This window comes from Mya arenaria, chromosome 6, assembly GCF_026914265.1.
Source record: "Mya arenaria isolate MELC-2E11 chromosome 6, ASM2691426v1".
Classification (NCBI taxonomy): Eukaryota; Metazoa; Mollusca; class Bivalvia; order Myida; family Myidae; genus Mya; species Mya arenaria.
The window spans coordinates 69,856,995-69,878,190 of record NC_069127.1 but is presented as its reverse complement, the minus strand read 5'-3'; the positions used below and the strand labels follow the sequence as shown (position 1 = coordinate 69,878,190).

The window sequence follows — 21,196 nt, the reverse complement described above, 5'->3', positions numbered from 1 at the left end:
GTCACCTATTTATCATTCATACGGCCAATCTTGGAATACGCTGATGTTGTTTGGAGTAATTGTACTCAATATGACAAGGATGAACTTGATAAAATTCAAACTGAGTGTGCACGTATTGTTATTGGTTGTACTCGACTTGTTTCCCTGCGACTTCTTAAGATCGAATCTGGTTGGGAGGATTTATGTTCTCGGCGAGAAAAACATAAGCTTCTTCTTTTTTCAAAATGAAAAATGGTCTTGCACCAGATTACCTTTCTGACCTCGTTCCACAAACAGTAGGCCAAGCCTCGTCAAGATTGTTAAGAAACTCATCACACATATCTAGCATTCGTACAAATACTTCACTTTATATGAATTCTTTCCTACCTTTTACTATATTTGCATGGAATAATCTCCCAGGCGAAGTAAAATTGATTGACAGTGTTTCTGGATTTAAAACTTATCTGAAGTCGGATGTCCCAAAAAAGAATTATCTTTTTTATTATGGTAAGCGCCGATTACAAGTCTTGCACACACGTCTTCGCAATGAATGCAGCTCACTGAATCATCACCTGTTTGTTAGAAATATCGTGCCCACTCCCCTCTGCTCGTGTGGAATTCAGGAAACATCTTATCATTTTCTCCTAATTTGTCTTCTTATACAGATCAAAGGCGAATAATGCTGTCTTCTGTAGAAGAGCTGACTGAAGTAACTCTCCATAACCTACTTTATGGTGATGAAACTCTTTCAGAAGATCAAAATAATATAGTGTTTGATGCTGTTCATCTGTTTATTCAATTGTCCAAACGATTTGACTAGTTATCCAACATTTGTATCGAATTCAGACTAAATTTGTAATGTCATTCATAGTTCTAAGCTAAGTAGATTGCTTGACACTTGAAGTGTATTACCAAAACCAACCACCAAACCTTTCCTTCTTCAATTCTATATTTCTCCGTTTGAATTCAATTAACGATATTGCGTGATACTAGTAATTAAGTAACCGTGTTATCATATGTCCCAGATATAGTTCAACATTCTATTACTTTATATTCATCGTTATGATTTTCATTTTGTCATCTATATAGAGTTTATATAATGTCCGTCACTTAAAAAAGCACTCTACAAATTGTTTGGAGAAGAACTTTATAAGATTTATTTATCTTTCGTTCTCATCCGTTTCATAACATTTGTACTTGTATTTGATTTACATTGTATTTGACATGTATTAATGAATAAAATATGTTTAAACTAATAATTCACTTCACTGGCACTCAATTTAAACTAAGATCAATAAATACAACTCTTAAACACTACATTTAATTAATGAAATAATTCAAAAATTTACGAACAACTTCAACTGATATACCGTTATACATCCAGTTGTTTTCGATAAAAATGGCCGAGGAGCTCCAAATGACTATCCAGGCAAAATTCCGCAGTGTGGAATGCGGCGACAGGAGGTATCTGCGAAAGGGGTTATACAAAGCCTATTCCTTTTTTTTTCATCAATATCCAGTCGTGTAAATATAGAATTTGTCGCATATCGCGATATGCATCATTATTCAGTGCGATTGGGTTTCTTTCAGAGTAAAATCCTTTGTTTGTACAGACTACGGCTGCAGTGAATCCGTATACTCACAGCCGATAGAAACAGGTAATTTGAATATTTACGAGATCTTCCTTCGGCTCCATTTAGCAAGTATTTACAAAATATGTGTTTATTACTACTGTTAAAGTAATAATTATACTTAATTAAAGTAGTTATTGTACCTCGTTTGCAATTGAGTATGTTTTTATATTATTTTTCTTTCTCACAGTGAAATCACTTGTTAAAGGTACAGGTCTTGGTGTTTGGTCTTTGTTACATTCTTGTAATTTGACCGTTTTATAGCTATCGGTTGCATTTTGTATAACCTTACTATCACAGCTTAATGAAAACTATACCCTTATAAAATACCGATGTGCTAATACTGAATGTCTTAACAATGGCCATGCACGTGAATGCCTATTTTTATGCATATATACATTAAGGAAAATCATGAAACAGTAAATGACGGCAAAGCTTTGTTATAGCATGGAAACACGCAGAATTGCTCAAAACCATGGATATTTTTTGTCGTTGTTTGAAAGTATTCGGATTTGATTTATTTAATCATATATAATTGTGAATTATATAGGAAATGGAAACACAACATACAATGCTTAGCTTTCTTGTTTCTAACGGTAAAAACATATGCATGTAAACCTCCATTCAAACAGCCCTTAGACTCAAATGATTCACTTTCTGATGATTCATAGTTTATATCAAATATACGTAACCAGTGATGAGTTGCGAGAGCAAAGACAATATTATATCTTTGATTGTATCTATGGTTTCATTACTTACTTAACTCAAGTTATTTCATGACTGCATAAGGAGCGTTCTAAGCTTGATTTCTCTATTTTAAACACGTTATACAATACATGTCATTTATATCGATATCATTCCGTCAAAAGCAATCATATATGGCACAATAGTTAATTTATTTCTATTGTGTATTGGCTTATTGAATATTGTTTTCAATATATATTTAAAGTAATGCAACTATTTAAAATAGTGACCAATTATTTTAATTCGAATAAATAAGTTTCCGAAGTTGAACATATAATGTACTGGTTAATATTCAATTCTTTATTCTTTAGTTTCATTAAATTCAGAAAATGTTACAAATTCAAGTTACAGTAAGTCCATACTAGTGCACATTTATCATTATTTTAATTGATAATCTTGAAGAATACTACCATAAAGGCTTATAGCAATGCGTTCCCATTTTGGCATTAATCTTAGTAAATGTCCGTGTATTTATTTTTTCTTCATAAGAATAACAACGACTGTGCAATCTCTAGTTGCAGCGACTAATATGACGGGGGCATTTGTTGGCGGAGCGGTGTCAGCGGTTGTTGTGCTAGTCCTAGTTGTATTAATGATCTTCTTTATGAGAAAGAGACAGGCAGCGTAAGTAATCCAAAATGTGTAATGTATGTATGCTGAACATTTTAAAAGCAGGAAACATTTACTTCCCATATAAATTATTTAGACAAGTTGCAACACTACAACACATATTCTAACCATTCAGCTTGAAGAAAAGACAAATTGTTAATAAATGTCAGGCTTTTGATTTTCATACGACAAACTCTAAGGTTAGTGTGTGTGTGTGTGTGTGTGTGTGTGTGTGTGTGTGTGTGTGTGTGTGCGCGCGCGTGCGTGTGTGTGTGTGTTTATTGATATGATATCCATTTTCATCACAAGCAATTTCCCCTTTACAGCTGTTTCAAAAAGGACACTGAAAGCATAACACATACTTCCAGTGACCGATTCGTTGAAATGGGGACAATACAAACGAAGGCACAACCTGGAGCTGTTTACTTGTAATATTGCTTTGTCATTTCCTTTATAATGTGCACATTCGTTGTAGAATTTTTTTTGGAACTAATAGTATTCTAGATAAATTTTGTGATCGGTTATTCGCTTTGATCGAAAACTTTCAACATTTAAAATGAATTTGAGTCGCATCACTGGATGTTTTGGAATAGAGTCGGTACCTTTGATTTTTTAAAATATTTCACTAATTCACTGTTTATTAAATGAACAACTGAAGTATTTTATGTCCAACAAAATATCGACTGAAGGCTAAAATGCATGTGTTGGTACTAATAATTGAGAAGAAAGTCAATGAGCCTCTCGTTTCAGACAAGGTCCAGTAAAACTGACTGAGTTTCCAGCCTTTGTAGAGAAAATGCACAAGGACAATGATCTTATCTTCGCAGATGCTTACAAGGTTAAATTCGCACCGTCGTAAATTTATCATGTTGCACACTGAAATTGCAATCATGATAATCATACGAGTCTCTAAATTACGATAATTACATTTTTTAGGACGTTCGCCTTGAATACAACCATTAAAATAGTAGTACTGTTCCAAAAAGTTTAATTAATAGATATGTATTATCCCTTGCCCAGCAAAGAGTTTTGAGAAAGGTACTACATTGCATATTGTTTTGGTGTTGTTTGTCTGTCATTCAATCAGTCCTCATAGTTATCTGTCCGGAACCATATCTTGGAGGGATTTGGTCACGTAATGTGCAAACTTGGTCAGATTGTTACCCTTGTTGAACTCTCGACCGCTGGAAAAAAGGGGGGAGGGGGACATTGGGCCAGATAGGAAACTAGGTTTAATCTTAAAAAGAATCTTTGGAACACACTAGAGACGTTGTAATTAGTCCAATTTAAAGCGGGTCACATGTGAAAAAATAAATTCGGTCACAAGGTCAAATCTTGTATTTTGTTACTTGAACCATATTATCGGAATCATATAAAAGGGATTGGTTAGATTATCTTCAAACTTGTGCAGAATGTTTCCTTTGACATTGGGTCAAAACCTAGGCACAATGTCAAATTGTAGTATAAAATTTTGAATCACACTAGGGGCATTATAATTGGTCCACTATTCATCAACCTTAATCTGAATGTTTTGCCTTGATGAACTCTTGGACAAATTAAAACTGAGTCACATGCGATAAAAAACTAGGCGTTTTTGTCTGAAATATGTTCATGGTAATGATTTGTCAGATATTTTTTCAAACTTGGACAAACCCTAAATGGAAACTCACTGTATTTCAAGGAGGGTCACAATGAGTCTTAACTAGGTCATAAGATCAAGTCAAAGAGAAATATTAGGAACATGTTTTGTCTGGAACCATATCATAGTAATAATTTGTCAGACAATGTTTAAACTTGGACAGCATTTTAACCTTTATATTATCTCACTTTTTAATGTGGGTCAAATCTAGATCGAATTGTAGAAAGAAATAGTGCCAGTATACTTGAGATTATATATCTCTTCCAATAATTATGAAACGTAATCAAAATCATTTCCTTTATAAAATCAATGACTGGTTTGAAACTAGGTCAGATCAGGTCTGAAACTAGGCCGCAAAGTAAAATCTTTGAAAAATTTAGTTTAGAAACCAAAATTGTCATTGATTTGTAAGACTTTATAATAATAATAATAATAATAATAATAATAATAATAATAATAATAATAATGATAATAATAATAATAAAATAATCGCATTGATTGGTCAGGCTTTGTTCAAACAGTGGTCAGAATGTTCCCCACGATGTGATCTTGGTTGACTTTAAAAGTGAGTCACATAGAGTCAGAAAGCAAGTTAAAAGGTCAAATCTAAGAGACATCTTGAACACGAAAAAAAGTCAATATATTGGCTCCAATATTCACGAAATTTAATCATAGTTTTGCCTCGATGAATTTTCGATGAGTTTGAAACTATGTCATATAGTTTCAATCTCAGAAAACCCTTGGGAACACTCGAAAGAAGGCAGTTGTTTTCTTAAAATTACTGATTCAATCTTCATGAAACTTGCATTTATGAATGTTTATAACTGGGTAACGAGGGGTAAACGATTAGGTTACTAGGTCATCTCTAAATGCTTCACGATATACAATAGTCTTTTATTTCAAACAAATCTAAAACAAATTCATATCTCATATCCAATGGCCAAAATAGTTTATCACTTTACATTCGTAGTGCATGTTTCTGTTGGAATAATTCACCAACACTTGATTGCCATACCATCTTCTTGTCCTATTCAGGAGGAGAATATCAATTCAACGAATTTGCTTGTTTAAATTATCTTTAAAACATATATGTCTACTACAATCGTCAGGTTGACGTATAGTTACTTTTTCCAATTATATATCAAGCACAAAGTGCAAAGTCTATCATCACCTGGACACTTATGTTTATGCATATTGTTTTATCCTCACATGTCAGTTTCTAAATGAATATTACAACACCTGTTTTCATATGTAACTAGACTATTAAGGAACCGAGCCCTAAACACCCTTGTACAGTTGCCAAATCTCAGAACTGCCGAGCGAAAAATCGATACACACACAGTTTTCCATGTAAGTATGTCACTTTCTGAAGATTTACTTTTTGGTTTTCCTTACCAGTAGGCGAGTAGTTCTCGGACACTAGTAGTTCTCGGACACTCGCGATTTTCGCCTCATTTTGGAAGTTACTTATCAAGCGCCTGATTTAAATCAATCAGGTGTTTGAAAAGTTTCAGCAGGTACCAAATCTTTTCATTAGGTAAGTATTATAAGATGTTAAATTCCAAAAGTTTCCAGTTGTTTACAAAATCACATTTTACTTCCGCTGGGAATTTTAGTGCGCATGCGCAAAAAGCACAACTTAAAATAAGGGCAACAGTTAAACTATAAGGTCAGTATACTTCCTTTTTTGACGCAGACGACATTCTGCATTAACGAAAATATTGATGTTAAGTCAAGCGTTTACATTACACATGTGCTAAAAATAGATACCATTTATTTCATTTTTATGAGCTTCATGGTCTATGTATATATGTTCAATTAGATTAGTTTTTAATGAAAAATAATAAGATATATATCACCTACTGGTTTGAAAAATTCCACTTTTAAATATTTTAAATAAATAAAATCACTTCAGAGCATGTTTCCCGGTTTTGTTGATCAGTTAAGGGAGTGTCCGAGAACTACTTCTGTTGAACTAGAATTTGACCCCTTTTGAGCACCACATTCGGAGCCTATGAGAATAGACTTAAATTGTTCAATTTCACTTGATTTTGCATTATTTCAACAGAAGAAGAGCTGAAGTTTGTTATAAACATTGGAATATCATATATCTTTTAAAATAAGGATACTTTATCGATAAAACCTCTAAAAGTGTCCGAGAACTACTCGCCTACTGGTAACTATTGATTTAGATACTAAGCCATAATTTATATTATGGTATAATATATTTTTAAAGTCACGCGGCTAAAGCTTATGTTTACTTAGATTTGCCCTTATTTATAAATGTTACGGCAAATGTGGGTTTGGGACACTGCAAATAAGCCCGAACCCCCCAAAGAGTTCTTTATTTTTCTACGTTTTCATTAATCATGCCTATACAGCTACCGTAACATTAACTTATGACTTTATTTTGATATTTGTTTGCTACTTACTGTGTTGTAGCGTTGTGTCTCTTGTTCGGTCTTTGTTTGATCTTAAAACTTGTGTCTTTAAAGAGGACCTCGGATATATTTAGACTACTGTGCTTGTCCTTAGCCAAAGTTTCATGACTTATATTTAGTCACTTGTAACAGATCATGCTAAACAAACCATTTTTGATTAAGTATAATTTGTGTTATATTCTTATTTTGAAGAGTTCTGAGACATTTAATGAACTATCTTTATGATAGTCTCGATAAATTGTAATTTGTGAATTCTAGTTTTTATTTGAGAACATGAAATAAACTACTTAAGCTAAATATTTCTTTAGAAATTTGGGCCTGAATTTTACATTATTTTATTTTTAGATGACCACTCGCGAGTAAAACTTCGACCGTCAGATAATGTTGGGGGATCTGACTATATAAATGCCAATTACATACCGGTACGTGACGCCTGATTTCATATGTTTTAAATCAATGAATAATGGTTTGTTTATGAAGTGGAATTAGACTTAAACCAGGAAGAGTTTTCAAATGACTTTAACTATTTACAGGGCTACACATCTCCAAGCGAGTATATTGCCACCCAGGGTCCGATACAGGCGACGTTTGACGACTTCTGGCGAATGGTGTGGGAGCAAAATGTGGACATAATTGTCATGCTGACGAAGCTCGTTGAAAACGGAAGGGTATTATATTTGCACACGGTTGCACATGGTGTTTCCCTTTGCTCATTTAAATTGAAAATAACGTATACCGATAGAGGTTTGAATTAGTTACAACACTATAATTTGAAAAAGGGCAAAAAACTGCTATTCAGTGGTTAATTTTACATATATTCATTACAGTCACAGGGCTTATTTTGTATATATGTTTCATTAAAAAATGCTTGACAGAATATAAAACTTTTTATTTCGAATGCGTATTTCTATTCTTATTTCTAATGTTAAGTTAAGTATAGATATGAAACGGATAATAATAAAAGTTTGTACGCTCGGTTAGAGAGGCAATTCGTGAAAATCTGAATCTGCCTAAAAAGTGCAACCCTGTGGTATATTTTGTTTTGTTTGTTGGTGTTGCATAATTGAAGAACATTAGAAATCATATTTCTAGATAATTCATCAACTAAAATTGTTTTACCATTTTTTTAAACAAATTTTCGGTTAAAAACTTTATTTTCTGCCCATTGCTAATGTGTAAAATTGAATTTTATAATAAGATAACGATACACCACTTCAAACACCAGGAATAATTAAAAGATAGCTACCTCAGTTTTCTTTGAAAACATACTATAGTTATTTTTAAATCATTTTTTTTTCTTTCTCGTTGATCATAAAAAACTAATATTTCAGTCATATAATCTTTAAGAAAGGGGAAAAAATAGAAAATATTAGTATTGTTTCATTTTTAGAGCCTTATTTTGCAATTCTCCTTATTATGTTGTTAAATGTTCAACACAACAAGTGCATCTTTAACTCATTATTTTTTTCTGTTTTAAAATGATTTGTCTTTCGATGCCTTTAAAGCAGAATAAAAAATACCCTTCTATGCATTGTTTTGTTTTATGTAATACAGTGATGCCCGGACATTTTAATGTTTGCATTAGTAAAATTGCTGTAAAATAGATCTAAATATTCGTGTTTCTGCAGATCAAGTGTGACAAGTATTGGCCGGATGTGAACAAGCCGAAGTATTACGGGGACCTGCTTGTCTCAGTGGCGTCAGAGTCCAACCTCTCCGATTACATACTCAGAATCTTCGAAATCAAATTAGTGAGTTCTTGAATTCACCCATTTGCAGAATAATCTACCAGTTGTCATATTATTTTTTTTCGAATTTGTTTAGCACAATAATGATGACTTGCGACTTATGCGGTCTTTTAAAAATAATATTTTATATCGACGGAACGTTTGCGTGTCGCTAAATTTGTCTTGACTTGAACTGAATAAAAATAATTTCAATTTGTTAAGATATTCAATTGATGTGATTAAACAAGTAAATTTGTTACAACTACAAAGTACTACTAGCTACTAAAACATAAACTGTACAAATGACCGGGAAGTAAAAGAAGGAAGATACAGTGCCTCCATTACTTTTAATGGCCTGACCTCGGGTCCGTAGCAGCATTGATATATTTTGTCACCCATTGTTAGTACTCTACAGCTATCGTAAGGCCGAACATGCATTGCCTTCATAGTTCATAGTTCATAATGTTTGATATTGATGCGACCCGCATCTGGACATAAGAAATACAAAATAATGTCATTTTACTTAGTACCTCCTTAGGATTATGGCATCCTTTTCATGCTTTCTATGCATAGTTTACGTAGAAATTTCTAAATTCCTTTATTTGTAATGACGCAAGATAGGAATCTGACAGTGATGCCGCGATTTTGTTATGTATGTTAAAGTTTATGTCGTTTATTCCATGTACCTACGATAAACGATAAATTAATCCAGATAAAATAAAGATCACTTTAAGACCTGCAAAATTGTCAAATAACTACACTTTAACTTGATTTCGTGTATAACACTTATACTCGCGTTATTTTGAGTACGAATTATTGTACATGTTTAAAGGATGTTTCACAGCTTCCTTCTTGCTTGATTGAACGTTGCTTTGTTGCATCATTTAATCGATTACCAGTTATTTGCGAATATTATGGTCCTGAGTGAAAATTGTTTATATTTATATGTAAAAATCTGCGTAAGGAAGTCTGAATTTTGCCACTAAACGTTGTTTTTCATATAAATCCAAAATGGCTGCTGCTGTTTCTGCTATAGCGGGGCCTGGCCAAGTGTCAGGTCGAAAGTTGGCCGTTTTCTGGCCGATTCTTATCCGAAAACGGGCCGCTCTGTTAAACGACCCGGCCCATTTTCGGCCCATTTTCGGTCAGTTTATGGCCAAATCCCTGGAAATTGCTGAAAGATGGCATTCTTGGTAAGGTTTTCATTGAAACAAGTCGCATTTTTAGTTTGTTTTCTCTGATTATTTTATAAACTTAAATTTATTTTTTAAATGTTTGATAATTTTACAAAGATTTAAAATGAATAACATTAATCCTGCGGCTGTCGTTTTATTTTCTACGAAATTAGAACATTTTGGCATTTATGTAGAAAAACTAAATTTAGAAAGTATTTAACTTGAGAATTTTGAGACCTTCTGAAAGTGCGAACAATTAGGTTAATTTGAGACACGCTACCAAAATCGTTGAAGAACTTTATTTCACTTAATAAAATAACTTGAAATGTTCGAGCCGCATTCTTTCTGCAATCAGAGGCCCCCTAACAACTGTGGCCCAACAATATTGTTTCCAGGTGCCCGAATTCAAAGTGTGCTATAGTTCTGGTGTATCCATCTAGTATAGCTGGTTATGGGTTTACTTGTTGTTAAAAGCAAAATGAAGAAAGTTTTTTATCGCGTACATATAGTTCTCTCTTGGTTTTATTGACATGCTGGTGTTGTTGAAAACTTGCATCGATACATGTTTTTGCCAGTAAGCACGAGTTCCTTCGGTGAAATAACCTACATTGGTATTATTCGTTTATAAATTGTGAACATTACAATTATAATTGCCATGCAAAAGCGGTCGTTTTGTTTCCCCGCTTTTCAACACACCGTATGCTCCAATTTCAGAACGGGGAACGACGTTCTGTCCGTCAGTTCGCTTATCTTAAGTGGCCAGATATGGGCTGCCCTGAGTTTCCAGAAATGCTCCTGGAGTTTTTGGAGGCGGTGAAAGTTCATAATAAGCGTCAACATCACACAAGGGACAAGGGGCCAATGGTAGTGCACTGCAGGTGGGCTGGGGAATAATGTTCATATTTATTTACCTGCACTTTCTTTCTCATAGATATTTATGTTCGTAAACCCTCACTGCCGGCATTATGCATGACTTCCCCAAAACATGTCTTCGTGTATTGTTTGTTTTGTTTATTTTTTGGTCCCAAATATGCAGTTTTTAAATTACCCTCTTGCTTATGGCGATCATGTTTTTGGTACATTATCATTATTTAACCATTGTCGACTTCGAAAAATGTTTTTTCATTGGTAAAACCCAAGTGTTAAGTTATATATGATATCAAAATGCAATATACACATTTTTTTAAAGAGTCATATTATTCCGATCTTCAACTCTTCAATGTAGCGCTGGTGTAGGTCGGACGGGGACGTTTATCGTGGTGGACCATCTAATGCAACACATCCGTCACCATGACGACGTAGACGTATACAAACTCGTGCTTGATATGAATAACCATCGTTGCAACATGGTCCAAACTGAGGTGGGTATAGTATGTACTTGGTATGTCTATTCATTTCGCGGTAGACCAATGCAACATGGTTCGAACAGAGGTGGGCTAGGCTTGTTCTGTCCATACTTTTCCCGGTGGAGAAAATCTGCGGCAAATGGTCCAAACTGAGGTGAGTGAACGAATGTGCTTGTTCTGTCCGAATTCCCGTGGTGGAGCATCTGCAGCAACATGATCCAAACTGAGTCGGGTAACTTATGAGTTTGTTTTCCGAATTCCCGTGGTGGAGCATCTGCAGCAACATGGTCCAAACTGAGTCGGGTAACGTATGTGCTTGTTCTGTCCGAGCTTCCCGTGGTGGAGCATCTGCAGCAACATGGTCCAAACTGAGTCGAGTAACGTATGTGCTTGTTCTGTCCGAATTCCCGTGGTGGAGCATTTGCAGCAACATGGTCCAAACTGAGTCGGGTAACGTATGTGCTTGTTCTATTTGAGCTTCGCATGGTGGACCATCTGCATCAACATGGTCCCAACTGAGTCGGGTAACGTATGTGCTTGTTCTCTCCGAATTCCCGTGGTGGAGCATCTGCAGCAACATGGTCCAAACTGAGTCTGGTAACGTATGTGTTTGTTCTGTCCGAATTCCCGTGGTGTAGCATCTGCAGCAACATGGTCCCAACCTAAGTCTGGTAATGTACGTGCTTGTTTTATGCATACTTCCCGTGGTGGACCATCTGAGGTAACAAGGTCCAAACTGAGGTGAGTGAACGAATGTGCTTGTTCTGTATAAACTCTGCGTGGTAGACCATCTGAGGCAACTTGGTCAAAGCTGAGGTATGTAAAGGTTTGTGTTTGTTTATAAGTCTATACTTCCTGTGGCGAGCCATCTGCGTATTCAAGGTCATGTTACAGATAAGGAACACTATACATGGTCTAGACTATTATTAAGCAATATTAAGCTGTGGATGTGCAATCTAAATTATGTCGAGTTTATTGTAAGTAACGGTTATAGCTGTTTTTAATGAGATCATGTCTTACAATGCTAAATTCAATTTTATATCCAGGACCAGTTTATCTTTATCCACGAGTGTCTGAAGGCATGTATATCCTCGGACAGAAATTATGAAGAGGTGGAAGAACGTAAGTTAACAACTTTAAGTTATACCCATTGAAAGCATGCACAGGATAGTATTTATATTCTGTTGAATGGTGTTTTCGTGATTATTGTTTGCTACAGTTGGTCTGGATTCAAACTATCTAGGTATAACAACGCAAATCTGTCGCAATCTTGCCGTATGATTGGTATGGTTCACAAATTGTTTGAACTGTTCGAAGACGTCGAGGCGCATTCAGGATGGCCTTTGCTGGCCTGTGTTTTTTGACAATTCATTTGACAAGTCCCGATAATGACGTAGGTTACGACATTCGACGATCGGAATCTATCACAGCGATTATGCGAACGCACGAACGTCTGTTTACAATGCTGCTACAATAATGTCTAAAACATCGCAGCAGAAAGTGAAGTGAATGGTTATCGTTTCAAAACTTTGCTAATCGCTAGCTTATTGTAAATAACTTTCATCGAGTATACTAAAACATTTAAGTGATTATTCGTCTTTGGTCGCCTGTTATCGATCTTATAGTGTCATGAAGTTCATCAGCTGCAATAATAAATGAACCTTTTATCTTTCTATTTAGTCAACCATGGGTTATCGCACGAACGTTCTATGCTATTTTAATACACTCGTTTCCAAACAACGTCTTAAACAATTAGTCATTGCTAATATTGTATAATTTTATACTTGGAAAAAACTACCTACGAACTTCTAATCGTGAGATTGCCTGCGACTGGTCGCATGATTACATACGAGGTCGTCAAATCGATTTCTACTTTTGTACAAATGCCCCCAATTTGACTTGATTCATAATTCATAACTTTTAATAATATACCACGCGATGATTTAAAACCTGTTCACATACCATTTGAAATGAAGTTGAATGTGATTGTTACCGCGTCGTCGCAAAGAACATTAACCTATCTCAGGCAAATTGAGATACCGAGTTATCTTTTAATTGTTTACTGTGGACATTTTACTTATGAAATAATAAATTACTAATCTTTTATTTCATTCTATGTTTTACTGTTTAAATAAATTTTACTTTTATTCTGATTGATTGCTCCATTTTGCGGTATTTACGTCGATAACCTTGCGCGGTTACGGACATTGGTTATTGGTTGGTAGCCAAGAGCGAAGTAGATCATAACGTATATTGGTGTAATCGTAATTAATCTGCGATGAAATATACGTATGAGGTGAAATCGGGACAATGTCCTCCTGTTTCAGCTAACGCTTCTATCGTTTTCGCGATACCAATTGGGCTAAATGAAGAAAAACAATAACAATAATTATGTGAAAAACTACAGAAACAGGCTCAGTAGCAAAACATTTAAACATAAACCCGGATTAATGGCACTGGGTTAACCCCTCTTCATTGTGAGTTGGCCGCGAAATGAAGTTATGTTGATATTTTGTTACTGTTTAGGACAGCCAAAAATAAACGTTTGTACCATTTTTTGTTCCAATAATATAAAGAGAATGATATTTTTAATATATTGTTTTTGCGATGAGCCATAAACTGTGAGGAAATAGAACACAACACTCATAGTTCATTGAGACATTGTAGAAATAAAAACGCGTGAATGCGATTTCACACCAACACGTTTGGAATACGGATGTAGAGTTGTGCCAGTGCGAAGGTTTTTTCTCGATTTACGAGAGTAGGTTATTCGTTAATGGTTTCCGTGACAGTGGGAGCTAGGCTTATCACTGCTGGCAGGAGAATCATTGATAAACTTTCGGATTTAAGTTCGAAGTTCTCAACAAAGATAAGACGTATTCGAGCGTTCTGCCTATAAAAGTAATAATACATATTGGGTTGATATCGCTAACACCTTAATTGTTTGTTTTTTTATTGTTTGTCTATTCAGATATGTACGAACAACTCACGAATATGGGGAGACAACATCTACAATGATAGTTGACATCATGAAAAAAATGGACAACACGATTGATAGCATCTTGGAATTCTAACATGTATAATATAACACTGTTCATTCTACGGTGACACATCTGTTTATAGTTGTTTTTGTTCATTTATAATGCATCTTGTTTAACCAGAATGTTATGAATCAAACAATTCTCAGAAGTGTGTCAGGCATTGTTAGTCGGTCTTTTACTTCTTCCATTCCATGACATTCATCTGATATAAACACATTCCATGATATGAGTGTTATTAACATGTCTTTACTTATAACTTACTATTGTGTTCAATCAAAAGAAACTGTCTAGTTTGTTGGGAGGAAATTTGGTTCTGTTTTGTTCTGTTTTGAACTTCGCTTCTGAATGTGATTATTTTATGAGAGCTTTAATTCTTTAATGATGTCTATGAATCTAATGCTGGTGAAATAAAATATACTATAGCATTTGCTTAATAAATGAATTCAACAGACCGAAGAGTTTTAAAAAAAATTCAAACCATAAATATTGTAACGTGCGACGTAAACAACGCAACAGATCCCTTCAGAGAAAAGCATGCTCGACCCTGACGGGGTTCGCTGGTCTTTTCATACAGTAAATTCTCAATCCAAACAGACCCCGGGTTTGCTAGTTTGCAAATTACCAACCAAGTAAACATACGTACTATAAACGTACTTCCGTTTATAACAGAATGTTATTCTATGAACGCACATCTGCCGCCTGCAGCGGACCGTTACATTACCAACCAAGTAAACATATGTACTATGGCGTACTTTTTTCTATAACGGAATGTTATACTATGAACGCTAATCCGCCGCCGACAGCGGACCGTTTCATTTCTTTCCCCTCCGAGAAGACTTGTCCCGTGTCTTGGTCTGAGAAATTCGTTGGTAAGGCAACTCCGATTCGGTAGTTGTCAATATTCCACCGCTGCCACCATTTGTTACGAGCGTCGCCAACAAGGCCAGCAGATCCATTCAAAGCATGCTCAAACTTCTCGTCGGGTGGTACACTCATTTTGCATTGCGAACATATAGGCTGCATCGACGTCCGGCCATCTCAGACCTGGAACAAGAAAATACATAATCTTGAGCCCATACAGGTTTCCTACGTTTTCTGACATTAACATCAAAACTATGATCAGTTTTTAAATCTATATCATGTTCATCTTCAATATTTTCAGATTCTACCATTTGATCATCTCTTACTTCGTTGTGTACCTCTACATTATCATTTTCCCTATCTTATGCCTGACTCTTAGATTTTCGTATTCGATCACAATGTATAACCTGTCCTTTTCCCTTTCAACCACAATTGTTGTTTTTTCGGTAACAATGATTTTACAGGAATATCACCCTTTTTCATCAACCCTACGTGGTAACACCTTATTTCCCTACGCATTGCAACGCGATTTTCTGCCCATTGATTGTCATAACATCAATGCCAAGTACGACATCAGCATCCATGTCTGCTTCTACAACTTTAATCGGGCAACTAGTTTTACCGAGCTGTATTGCAACCTCCGAGCTACCGACTATATCCATGTTACTTCCAGAAGCCGTTAATCATTTCTCATATTCTACTGGAAATTAATGTTAGCGTAGCTCCTGTATCTACAAGGCAAGCGACGTCTATACTTCCTATCTTAGCTGACACAAATAAAGCAGCCGATGTTTGGATATTAACTTGTTTGAAGCTTTGCCGCTGTTGTTGCTTATTATTTTGCTTCTTTCCGTCATAAGGTTTACTTTTAATATTTGGATAATCCCACCTTAAATGTTCTTCTGACCCACACTTAAGACTAGCTTTCTTTTTGTCCAAATGTTTTTCATTCGACTGTTTACCAAATGATCAGTGATTTTAAGTATAAAACTGTTTCTTGTACGGTGTTTGCTGATAACTTCTTCTACCAGTCTCATTTTTACTAAACGATTTCGATTCTGTTTGAGCGTTCAGCTTTGCTCGAAGATCTCGAATTTCTTCCCTCATTTAAGACATGGACTCCCGTGAGTTTTTGTCTTCATCATGGGTGGTAACCAGTACCATTCCTTTCTGTCGTTTCTCTGCACGGTAAAGGACTCTAGTTCATCAGCATACCGAACAGAATCTTTTAAATCAGTTTGACGTGGAGGCACAAATCGATCCTTCAAAGCTCTCACCAACTTCTTGAAGTCGGTAGTGTTATTTGCAACGTTTCCGAATACACATTGCGCCTGTTCCCCCAATGAAACAGACAGATACAGGCATAAATGATGGTCATCCCAACCTTTCAATGAAGCATATGCTTCGAAATAGGCTTTATAGTCCGCACAGGCACTGGTCCCATCATAAGTCGCGGGCTTCATCTTTAAAGCCCGATCAACTGTGCCCCCACTATTACATATCTGCTTCTTATATTCTAAAGGCACAGTTTCTGAAGAACGTGCTGAAACAAATTTATCTGGCCTGTCATTATTCATGAAATCCGTCTGGCAGGCTATGTTCGTAATGGAAACACTTAATTTAATTGGCGTTTCAGTCAACAACCGTCTTAATCTTTTTAATATTGAATGAAAAACCCGGGTGGATTCTATCAGTTCTCTTTAGCAAATGAACTAGGCATATCCATCTTATCACGCGGTATAATTTCCATGACTAGCGTTAATGCATCTATTTTAAATGAAGTTATGTCAATATCCCGTTGCATTGCATCAAGTTTTTGTTGTAACTTCATTATATGGAGCTGTCGCCTTAAATCATCTTTCTCTTGCTCCATATGGCGTTCACGATCACTCCTCCCGGCCATTGTCGTAGGTTTGTGGATATATATGAAAATTCAAATTGTCCCTCGTTGGGCGCCAAATTTTGTTACGTGCCGGGGCTAACTTTCAAATGGTTATATATAAGACTTTCCTCTCTGGCTACATTGCCAAATAATTTGCACTAATGATTACTTAAAATGATTGGATAGTGAAAACAATCATCGTTCAATCAATAGTAAATCAACAAAGATTGGAATATTAACCGTTTTCATAGACGTATTAAATTATCATACTTTTCCAATATCCCTAACTTTCCACTTAAAACTGTTCTAATGGTATTAGGTCAATGTACGGTAAGGACTTTTCAGTTTACTTTCATGGCTTTTATTGTTTAGGAGGCGCTTTTCTATTTAATATTCTCGGGTTCACAGATTATATCATACTTATATCTATAGTAAATATAGATAGTTCGGTATAAACCCCTAGGGAATTAACATATATATTTGCCGCTAGTACAAATAGTGTTCAATCCCTATTCGAGATAATAAATTTATTACACCTTGTCTTATCTAGTTGTTTCTTTCGAAGAAGCCAGCACAAGAATGATTCAAACTCGCTGGTTTGCTCTATTTATACTAACGATTTCACGTGACCACATTGGACGGTCCTAAGCAGTTGGAGTTGTCCATTTAAACGATAAGTCCTTTTCCGTAGGGGTTTCGCCTTGTATTTTCACCATTTCAGAAAATAGCATTATTATTATAAATAGCTGTTTGCATCATTATTATTATTATTATTATTCAACCATCTTATTTCAATTTACGATCATGTGGCATCATTAGCTGTCGTGTTCATAGACGAATTCATTTGTGGCTCACAGATTTACAGAAAGTACAGACTAAGTACTGTTTTGTTTTTATGGGTCATTATGCAGATCGTTCAGAATATTAAAAAATGCCCCAGCCGTCGGCATCACATCAAAAACAATTATTACGTCTGTAACTTTTTTTAGCAGCTTATTATCCCATACAAACGTAGTAAATAGGTTCTAAACCGTTTTAACTAATGCTATAAAACATCAAGTGATCGATCAATCTAAAGAATTATTATGTGTATTATTAAAGAAAAGTCTTTGAATATAAGATTTAAATGCCAATATTCACATTGCGTCAGACGCGTGTGGGAAAACGGATGTCGGGGACTTCGAACCACTTCAATACCTCACCACAACTATATCTTACCATTCATGGTAATTCGTTCAACCTGATTCATCGGCGAATGCAACGAACGCTCAAGTAACGATATTGTAGTGGTAACTAGTACGAAGTCTACGTAAATCGGGGAAAACCCGTGCCTTGCTATCAGATTCTCGGTTGGAAAGAGAAGATCGATACAACATGAAGTTTCTAGTGAAAAATGTTCAGATATGTATTATTCAATAAAACAAATATGCATCTCAGTTAAACTCACCTTTACAAGGAATAATCAGACTTATTTGCTTTGATTCCAAACTGGGAGTAGCATTTGACACTGGTTCCAATTCCAAGTAAACAAAATGGCGTCCATTATTTACTTGAGGTTTTCATCAAAGTCATTGTAGGGTGAAATGCGGATTAATAAATTTAAATTTGAATTCATAAATATTTAGTTACAGCTTTACTTTGTGAATTTTGCAAGAACAATTACTGTTGAAATCTGTTAACTGACAAAAAGCAGCGTGCTACATATTGTATTGCACATTATTGAAATATACTTTCCTATCAAATGTAGAACTATTTTCAACACATTAACAAAACTATCTATATGTGGAAGAAAAATGAAGTACTGTGTGTGTTTCATTATTGATTTTCATTGGTTAAAGGAGGTCAAACACCGCCCAAAACATGTACAATTCGATTGCCGGCCTGCACGCGCTTCATATGAGTAATGAATGACAAGCTTTTCTTTTTTTTTCCATTTTTATGGTTCAGTGGTGCCCATTTTTTAACCCATGTTAACGTAGGACGGATTCTAACCCGTATTAAGATGACACACATTTTATGAATGCAAAATTTCTTAATATTCAGACAGTTCCTAGTTCCTATGTCAACATTTACAGATTTTGATAATTACGTTAATGTAAATGACGCCATTTTTTCATACAAATTCTCATTTTCTAAATATTAGCATTTAATCATTCAGACAGCTCGTGTTTTATGAAAGTCAGAGTTTATTACAGTTTCTTTTTTATTTATATCAATATTTTAACAGTACGAAAACCACCATTTCACGGAGTCAATAACGATACAGCTCACTTATAATGAATGTCACAATTTAATTTAGTTGTCGATATTTTAACATTCAGACAATTCCAAGTTTCTGACTCTCAGTATCTAAGCATTAAATAAAACGCCATTTAAACGTCAAGACAGTACCAATTTTACAAATTTCACTATTTAAATATGACGACAGTTCCCGTTCTAAGAATGTCACCATTTAAACATAAACGTTTTATCATTTTACAAATGTGTTCATTCATTATTAACCAGTTCAAGCTTCGGCAATGTCCCCATCGAAACATAAACTACGTTCCTGTTAAGCCATTGTCATAATATAAACATGAATAAATTATAATTTTACGAATGTCAACATTTTAAACGGAGAAAGTTCCCGTATAACGAGTGTCAGCATTAACAAAATTTCCCGATTTTTTATTGTCAGAGATCTAAATACTTTCCTTTAAAAACGGAAACTATCGTATAGTTAAATATTGACACTTTGAAATAGGAACTGTCTTAATGTGTTCATACTGATTACCAAACAACGGAAACTGCCTCTATATTTAAATGTGAATACCCAGTAAAAGTAATTTTATGAACGCCTTGTGTCCGTCGTCCGTCGTCAACATTTTAAAACTTTAAAATATTCTTGTCTTAAACCATAAGGACGGTACCCTTGATATTAGTTATGTAGCCTTATGTAGTGTCCATGTACCAAGATATATACGTTCAAATAATGTCCCTGGGGTCATACGTTCCCCGCCCCAGGTATACAAGTTATGTATTTGCTTATATTGTATAACATGTTCGAAAATTATTCTTATCTGAGAAAGCACCGCCAAAACCTTTTATATTTGGTATGCAGCCTCTTTTAATGATTATTTACCAAGATTGTTCAAACTATATCCCTGGGTTGGAAAGTGGCCCCGCTCCAGGGCTCTCAGGTTTACCCTGGTGCGGTATTCTCGTAATTTGGAATATGTGTATGAAATACAGTACATAACTATTTGTGCAGTAACCATTGATAGTTACTAGTTTCTATTTGCTAGTAACCTGAAATTAAAAATAGCTATTTTATGGACTCCCCATTGTTTAGGATGTAATAGACTGCACCTATATACGATTTAAGAAGCGTTCGGCTTCTAATCCAGAATACTTTATTGGGTGGAAATGTGTTTCTACCACATGTGATCAGGCAAATTCAAGATGATGGCATAGGCAGCCACATTGACCTTACAAAAGTGCTAGAAAGTTTATTACTTTTGCCAAACAGTTAAAGAATTTTGGTTTTTATTGGCCGAAGACAAATGCATTTCGTATCCTAATTGCAATGGTAACTGGTTAGGTCAAAAGCTAGGCTATGAAATAAATATTTTATCTATGATAACGTATAGTAATTGTGGGGGATTCAAGTTTCAGCTTGCAGGCGACAAGCTTGATGTTGCAAGCATGCGTGTTCGGCAGGTGTCGTTGGCCAAAAAGTTTCCATGTTTACTGCAAGCTCGTTTATATAATAACCAGATAATTGCATCGTTGTATCGATAGTAGAGCAAGTTGGAACGCCCAAGTCAAGGTAAACCAATGAGCTATAAATGAATTAACGTTTTGGTGGAAAATTGTCAGAAGATTGAACGCATACAGCAAGTGTAAGGTACATGATGAAACAATAATATCATTTAACATAACATATCATATTGGTTATTGTAATTTAAAGCAGTCATCCTAGAATACATATTACATATTACAAATCGTAGTATCTCAAATATAAAGTGTAATACATATTTACAAAACATGTATCCATTTTGTTACTTCAATAAGACATATAAAAGTTGTAGCTATACATAAATGAGGTTCTATTTCATGTAAAGTAGGTATATTAATATACA

At 35.0% G+C, this 21,196-nt stretch overlaps 1 protein-coding gene across 1 annotated transcript in view; it reads left to right on the top strand.

Moving 5' to 3' along the window:
• The window catches only part of LOC128236842 (receptor-type tyrosine-protein phosphatase eta-like), a 60,518-nt gene extending 45,750 nt beyond the window's left edge, over window positions 1-14,768 (top strand). Inside the window, exons 28-40 of the mRNA XM_052951966.1 lie at window positions 1,570-1,637; window positions 1,801-1,818; window positions 2,870-2,978; window positions 3,290-3,391; window positions 3,714-3,801; window positions 5,862-5,952; window positions 7,389-7,465; window positions 7,577-7,711; window positions 8,672-8,794; window positions 10,660-10,823; window positions 11,171-11,306; window positions 12,338-12,413; window positions 14,263-14,768. Of these exons, the coding sequence (XP_052807926.1) occupies window positions 1,570-1,637; window positions 1,801-1,818; window positions 2,870-2,978; window positions 3,290-3,391; window positions 3,714-3,801; window positions 5,862-5,952; window positions 7,389-7,465; window positions 7,577-7,711; window positions 8,672-8,794; window positions 10,660-10,823; window positions 11,171-11,306; window positions 12,338-12,413; window positions 14,263-14,309 (1,234 nt within the window). The 3' untranslated portion in view covers window positions 14,310-14,768. The remainder of the gene's footprint in view (window positions 1-1,569; window positions 1,638-1,800; window positions 1,819-2,869; window positions 2,979-3,289; window positions 3,392-3,713; window positions 3,802-5,861; window positions 5,953-7,388; window positions 7,466-7,576; window positions 7,712-8,671; window positions 8,795-10,659; window positions 10,824-11,170; window positions 11,307-12,337; window positions 12,414-14,262) is intronic.
• Window positions 14,769-21,196: the final 6,428 nt, after the last annotated feature.